Raw genomic sequence first — 7,526 nt, forward strand, 5'->3', positions numbered from 1 at the left:
CGTTATTGATTTAACATTTCAGTTGAAAAGATTCAACGTGGCAAGAGAAATGTTTGAGGGGGTTTGCTTAGAAACTGATTAAAATGAAAAGAAAAACTGTTCTTAACAGAATTAAAGTCACAACCACGCCTGTAATCTGGGTCTTTATTTCTGATACTTTTCACTTGGAGTTGACGGAGAAGAAAGGAGCCACTGCAAGACGACCAGCTAGTTCTGCTTTCTCTAATGTCATTTCTTTACTGTTTGATTGAAGACTTGGTTCTATTTTTGTTTTTTGTTTTTTTTTAATTCATACAAAAAGCATTAAAGGTAAAATTTGCAGCACATGGAAAGTCAAATAAGCTTATATTTTTGTGGACTTGGTGATCAATAGATAGACTTGATAACTCTGTCTGTCTGTCTGTCTGTCTGTCTGTCTGTCTGTCTGTCTGTCTGTCTGTCTGTCTGTCTGTCTGTCTGTCTGTCTGTCTGTCTGTCTGTCTGTCTGTCTGTCTGTCTGTCTGTCTGTCTGTCTAAAACACAGACGGTTTACTCTTAAAGTTTATTAGCCACAAGAGGGAGAACTGATTCACCATCTTAAATTTATTGTGAATTGAATTATCCAAAATAGAAAATCTGTAGCTTGACATTTTAGACAATCAATTATTAAAATGTACTTTTTTCACTTTTTATTAACATGTGAAAAGAAATTCTAATAAATTTAAAATAAATCAGATATTTTTCATTTGCTAATTGGAGAAAGAAACCAATTACAGTGATTAAAATACTACTTCTATTACAGAGGACAATGAAACTGTATTTTTTACATAAAGTCTGTAATTTTTGTTGTTCTGGCTGTTTAAAGTATCTGATTCTCCACACAATGCAGAAGAATCTGCCATCAACCAAACTCAGATCAGAACTGATTCCTCTTTTTAAAAAAACAGAAATCTTCACATCTGTTTCCTAAACCTCTAGATTACTGAAAGTTAAGATTTACTGGAAAAATATGTTTTTAAAACTTTTCCACTGTATTTCTAGGAAAATTGGTTCAGTCTAACAAGCAATCCCTTGCATTTAATTAGAGCTAAACTAAATCTTGCTTAATTGTTTTAAGCTGTCTATTTTGACACTTTATTCTGTAATTTGTGATGATGTATGTTTGCAGTGAATTCGATTCTTTACAATGGCTGGAAGAGGTTTCATTTTTTTTAAATGAATGAATGAAAAATATTTTAAAGAAGTTTATGTTCTAAAACACATTTTGGATAATAAGAAACACTAAGAATAAAACTTATTTATTTCCATATTTTTAAAGAAAGAAATCAAAAATCCCATTAGCCTTTACAGAAAAAACTAAACCAAAGAAATCAATCAAAGTACATAATACATATTAACCAATACATGCATTTTGCATATCAAAGTAATGGAGAAAAGTTAATCTAAGGAACAAAACAGCCTCTTTTAAAAGGTGTCTGTAAGACAGTAAAGAATAATAATGAGGGATCAGTATGATGTCACTCTAAACTGAAGGTAAATTGAAGGATTATCTTCAGTTCACAGCTCGTCTCGGCCCTCATTTCTCCCAGATTGTGCCTCTGCGTTGATATTCGCAGCGGCCCTGATTGCAGATTTCATGGATGCTTCGATCCAGCCATGAGGGAAGGCTGCGTGTTCGCCAGCAAAATGAATCCTGCCTTCGCTCCTGAACAGCTCGCTGGCGTACTCCAAGTGCTGGTATGGAGTGAAGAGAGCGAAAGCCCCCAGGCTGTAAGGATCCTGGCTCCACTTCTTCACCAGTATGCCGGTACAGAGCGCCCGGACGTGGTCACCGTGGATCTCAGACAAATCTCTCAGAAGGACCTCCTTCAGCTGCTCATCACTGGCCCCGAGGAAGAGGAGGGAGTCATCGGACCAGGTGTAGGAGGCCAGGATGACGCCGACGGTGTGATTCTTTGGGAAGCTGTAGCTCTGGTAGTAAATGAAACGAGAGGGTCGGTCTGTGACGCTCTTTCCCCCTCTGATCCCGTCCTTCTCCCAGAACTTTTCGCTGAACGTAAGAGTGATCCTGGTGGCGCTGTCGTAGTGGACCGTCCTCAGGGCCACCATCTTTTGTACAGAAAGAGGCGGAAGAAAGTCGATGAAAAGAGCTGCCTTGGCTGTGGTCGTGACCAGGACGGCATCAGCAGAGACGTTTGAAAGACCAGCTGACGTTTTTTTCTGGTACTGTACAGTGACACCGCCCTCTGAATGGACGATACGCTGAACCGTAGAGTCCAGCTCAATGACCTCATTGAGAGGGAGAGCGATGGCTTTGGGGAGACTGTCCGTCCCATCAGTCATCTCAAAGTAGCTTCACATGGAGAAAAAATGAGCTGCTGTTATTGCATGCATTCATATTACTAGTATTTTATCAGTAATATTAAATCTTGCCACAGTTTATCTCAGATCCAACAGATTTACAGACAGAACTGGAGTTTAAATCCTAGTTCTGCTGCATTTAAAACCTTATTTAGCTGCTTTCACCTGACGGTGTCATTGACGTCGGATTGGTCATAGATCATCTCACTCAGCGCAGTGTACATCAGGCTCTGCTCATTCAGGAGATCTCCAATCATTCGGATGGCTCCATCGCTCAGACGTCCAACTTCTTTCAGATATTCCTGTTAAACAAACATGTTTCCAACTGTAGTTTGCTTGTTCTTCTATTAACTAGAGGCAAATCACCCTTTGCCTCTAGTTTGATCTTATTGAAATGAGGCAATTTGCAAACATTTGGATGAAGGTCCATAGTTACATATTTTTGATGAATCAAAGCAAAATGCTCTTATCCAACTCTGTGGTATTCTCAAATGCTAAAGCTTTTGGCATAATGCAGATTTTCTAGAAAAATGAGAGTCTGAAGAGTTTGTTAATATGGACTACAGCAGTGTTTCTCAATCACTGTCCCTTCTGACACACACCTGTGTTCAATGAGTAGATAAGCTTCTGCAGCATTACGAAACACTGGACTGAAGAAAGTTTCTTGGATTTTGCCTTACATTACACCAGAACTTTGTAAATACAGGTTGACATGAAAAGCATGTTTTTGTTTGTAATTTTTCCCTACATTACATCATAACACCTCATGCAGAAAAACAAGAGTTTCTCATATTAATAAGTAACATTGTATGTTGCTTCATGAAGATTTTTAAACCAGGTGCAGCTTACCTTTACAGAGTAATGGTCATATTTTTGCAGTGTGTGCTTACAGCCATGTTTTTCAACTTCCATCCTGACCTACAAAAAACAAAATAAACACTTATTTAATAGAAGAAACGCACTATAGACTTTTAAAGTACAGATAAACAATCCATGCTTGTATTCATTTATATAACACATAAATCAACAGAACACGTTGGTCAAATGTTTTTTAGGTTCAACTGGACAGCCAAGAAGTTTATTATGGGGAATCCAGGACTGTCCAGTCAGGAGGAAACTGCTTGTTTCTGTTTCTCATTCGCCGTCTGATTGTAGAAATAGTTCCACTACCGTCTGCTGAGATGAAACTGTGACAAGAATCACAACCTCATCTGAGAAAAGTTTTAAAGTAATAAAGTCCAGCTTTCATTGCTCATTGCAGCCTTATTTTGGTTTGCCGCTCACCACAGTCAAAGCCTGCTGCAGCAGCTCTTCGGCTGACTTCCCCGTCTCATTCTCATGCACGTCGTACTGCAGAACGTCGGGGTTTTCTTTCACTTCATGGTTCCTTTTCTTCACCCCATTAACCAGGAAGTATGTGTTGTTGTGATCCATGATGAAATCCCTGTGCTTCACCTTCAGCTTTTTGACAAATGCATGGACGATGCTATTGAGAGATAATTGTTAGAAATTATGCCACCTTATGATTTCAGATGTGTTGTTTAAAAACTCAGATGTGAAACTTACCGATGGAAGTTTGGGATCCTCATGGCCCCGATTTCTGCATGCCAGCCCTCCTCGTCGTTCCTGTAAGTTTCCACTCGTCCACCGATACGATTGTTAGCTTCTAAGATGGTGACCTTTTTTTATTGAAAATTGCAGAAATAAAAGATTTAATTGTAACATTGTTTGCTTGATGCAGATATTGGGTCTAGAAACAAACAAATGTTACTTCTGTATCACATGGCTGTCAAGTCTCCCACTTTGAAGGTATCATATTTTAGCCTCCTTTCCATCTGATTGTTCTTTATTTTTTTTTATCCAAAACTTGACAGGGTTTGTTTTCAATTCTACTGTTTCTGATTTTCAAATTCCACTGATTTTCTTTACACCCAAATCTCTAATTAACACCACAAAGTTCATCCACCAGAGAGCGGGAGCTTTTTTTCACATTGAAATTGTCCAAGATACTATAATTGTACCTCATGTCCTGCATCCTGCAGGAGTTTTCCTGCTGTCAGGCCGGCCATCCCAGCTCCAACAATAACAACATGGTGACTTGTATGTATCTTTGGCAGGCCGTGTTCTGCTATGAACATCAGTTCCTCGTAGTCTTTGTCCTTCAGACAGTCGTCCAGCTTGTCTTTCAGGCTGACAGCAGAGGAGCAGCTTTGCAGCAGCGTCAGCATCAAGCCAAAGACAACTGGTGACACAAAATATGAAGGAAAGAGGCAATTAAAACTGCAAAATATGTTGTACAGATCACTGAGGATTAGATAATACATCATCAAGAACAAGTAAAAAAAAACCTTCCACCTTTTTTAGAAAGAAAAACAAAATCAGATGCAAACAGAAAATTAATTTGTAAAGTTTGAATCGTCTTCCAGTGAAACAGGAAACATTCACATTTTAGTTTTTAGTCTCTTTAAATTCATCACACCTGCGAGATAAAACAATAAAAAATAAATAAATAAGAAACCAAACAAAATACTCACATAGAGATTCTTTTAAAAGTGATGGATCCATTTTTGCCAACTTCAAATCTTCTCTGAAATAATAGAAACATAAAACGTGTCAATCAAATGGTTTTAAGTTATTTTCTGGTACATTTTAATTTGTAAAGTGTCATATGTTAATTAATTTTTCCATTCACAGCAGATTCGTCTCACCTGGATACTTTTATTGGATGCAATAAAACGAAGATATAAAATTGTAAGAAAGTAGTTCAAGAGTTTTATTTTTGCTTATTTTATTATTTTTCAATTTATTTGAGAAAACAACACAAAACAATGTTTTTTGGCTATTATATTTTCCACATGATATCTATGTTTAATTATGATTTATAAATCAGTTCTTACCCTGGAGCTGAGCAGGAACTCCTTGCATTACCTGCAGTGGCGTCTCTCCCTTTATCTGCTAAAACGTTGGTGAAAATAAGTTGCTTGTCTTGTTTATCATAATTACTGAGAACAAAGGCGTTTCTTTCCTTGGAATTTCTGTTGGCTTTTATTGAGAAAACAAGGAACAGTCACCGCAGTAACATTCCTTAGAAAGCTCTTTGTATTGTTTATTCAGTTTAGCATCTTTATAATAAATAATTATTTAACAATAACACATTTTATATTAATTCATATCTGACAGATATTTTTACTCTTGCCTTATTAATGTTTATTTTTATGTTTGCAATGTTCTGGACTTGAAGTAGAAAACCTGCCAACGTTCAGTCATTTCCACGGAAACAGTCCAGTTTTTGACCATGTAGTTGTGCCCCACTGAGATATGGATGTATCCATGTGTGGGTAGATCCACACATGGAATGAAATGAGTCGTTTGTTGCAAAGAGTCTTTAAATTTGATCAGTGAATTTATATGCAGAGATTCACAATAACTGACTCCACTGGTGAAGACGAGCGTCTATCTGTAGCTTCAGAGCCGCAGTGACAAATCTGGAAAAGAATAAGTTCAAATTCCTGTCAGAATCTTAGTTTTTTTTTCTATAGTTGTATTTATTTATTGTATTTATTTTGATGAGTTCAGCCTTATTTTGTGTTTTACTTTGGATCTTTCTGTTCTTAGTTATTTTAGTTACATTATGTTTATTATTTAAGTCCTGTGTTTAGGAATTAAATAAGAATTTAACTTGAAGTTTTATTCAAGTTAGAGGGATTTTTACTTTCCTCCTTCTTGCTCCCCTACTCTCTTCCTCTCTTTCTCTCTTCCTCTCTTTCTCTCTTCCTCTCTTTCTCTCTTTCTCTCTTTCTCTCTTTCTTTGCACGGTAAAAAACAGAAGTATCTTATTCATGGCAGCTGTAGTTGCCAAAACTTTACTGTATTTACTTTGGTGAAATTCTGGTAACAACAGCTGATGGTATTTTATCATGAATTAGAAACTCCTTTTATTTCTTTTTGTGTTTTTAAACAGTGTGACTTGCACTCTGCTCTCCTCTCACACCAATGTTCTCAAATTAGCACCAGTTCATTGTTACACTTTTCAAACTCACAGTATTGAACCACCTCTCTCCTTAATTAACTGCATTTCCATTGAACATAAATTTGTGCAAATTGAATTTCCAAAGATAAATTTGCTCAACCTTTAACCTGCAGTGAAAAGCGCAGCAACAAACAACGAGGAAACAGGAGAAATGTCACGTTAGACCATCAGTTTCTGAAACCACAAAAACTTAAAAAAATGTTATTCAAGCACACATGGGGTCAGTCCAGCCCAGCTGGACAGCGTGCAGAGTGAAAACCTAAATGACCCGTCTCTCTAGACTGTGGGACGGTTAATAAAAACACACCAATTAAAAAATATTAGAATAAAATTTTTCTTGGAGGAAGTGGTTTTTCAATGGTTAATTTGTGTATTTCACAAAGCTGCAATTAACAAATCCATCATTAAAAGTTATATATTTTATTGGTCTGAAGACTTTTCCTCTTTTAACAAATATAACAAGTTCATCCAAAGAACTCCAAGAAACATCAAACTTTTAATCGCACTTTGTACAGACTTGGAAAAAGGATCAAATCAAACCCTCCACTGTCTTTTCTTTATGTTGTTTCAGAAGACAATGCAGAAACTCTGCAGACAAAAGAACAAACGTTAGTAAAAAGTTACTATTCTTCCTTTTTGCACAGAGTCATTTCACTCCTATAGTAAACAGTCCAGGGCTAAACCTTTTATAAAACCTGAAGAGTTGGTGAAATTTTGTCACAATGACACTTTGACAGGCTGACATTAAACATCACTTCCACAGCTACAGACTGAAAAGTCATCCAGATTTATTTCTTTTGTCCTGAATATAATAAGACATTTAAAAGGCATTTTTACTTACAAAAAGTAAGACTTTGTTTTCTTGTAAAGTGGGACTTTAGACATGTTACTATGAGCATGCTGCCACTTTATTTCCATAATAAAACACCGAATTTGATAGTAGATGTCAGGAGAAACAAGGTTAGATCAAACTTTCTAGAGTCAGTTTGGGCTGAACAGACAGTAAAAGTTTTTGTCACGCAGCCAGAAGTGTAATTAAAAGTACAACAAAACCACTGCATGAATGCACACACATTTGTTACCTCGTTAACAAATTAATTTTGGATTTTTATCAGCTGTAAGCTATAATCATCAAACTAATTCTTTACTAAAACAT

At 36.6% G+C, this 7,526-nt stretch overlaps 1 protein-coding gene across 1 annotated transcript; it reads right to left on the minus strand.

Annotated features, from left to right (window-relative positions):
- Positions 1 to 1,322: 1,322 nt before the first annotated feature.
- LOC122820715 (L-amino-acid oxidase-like) lies at positions 1,323 to 5,265 on the minus strand. Its single transcript, XM_044098285.1, has 7 exons — positions 5,238 to 5,265; positions 4,362 to 4,582; positions 3,907 to 4,019; positions 3,625 to 3,826; positions 3,190 to 3,258; positions 2,506 to 2,642; positions 1,323 to 2,332 (listed from the first exon to the last, which is right to left on the minus strand). Exons 1-7 carry the CDS (start codon positions 5,263 to 5,265, stop codon positions 1,537 to 1,539), a joined length of 1,566 nt encoding a protein of 521 aa, XP_043954220.1. The 3' UTR covers positions 1,323 to 1,536.
- Positions 5,266 to 7,526: the final 2,261 nt, after the last annotated feature.

The sequence above is a fragment of the Gambusia affinis genome, linkage group LG18, assembly GCF_019740435.1.
Source record: "Gambusia affinis linkage group LG18, SWU_Gaff_1.0, whole genome shotgun sequence".
Taxonomy (NCBI): domain Eukaryota; kingdom Metazoa; phylum Chordata; class Actinopteri; order Cyprinodontiformes; family Poeciliidae; genus Gambusia; species Gambusia affinis.

Coding starts and splice junctions, on each gene's coding strand:
- LOC122820715 (XM_044098285.1), bottom strand. CDS start 5,265: ATGCAAGGAGTTCCTGCTCAGCTCCAGG. Junction 4,583..5,237: donor AGTTCCTGCTCAGCTCCAGG/GTAAGAACTGAT, acceptor TTGTGTCACCAG/TTGTCTTTGGCTTGATGCTG. Junction 3,827..3,906: donor AGGATCCCAAACTTCCATCG/GTAAGTTTCACA, acceptor ATCTCTCAATAG/CATCGTCCATGCATTTGTCA.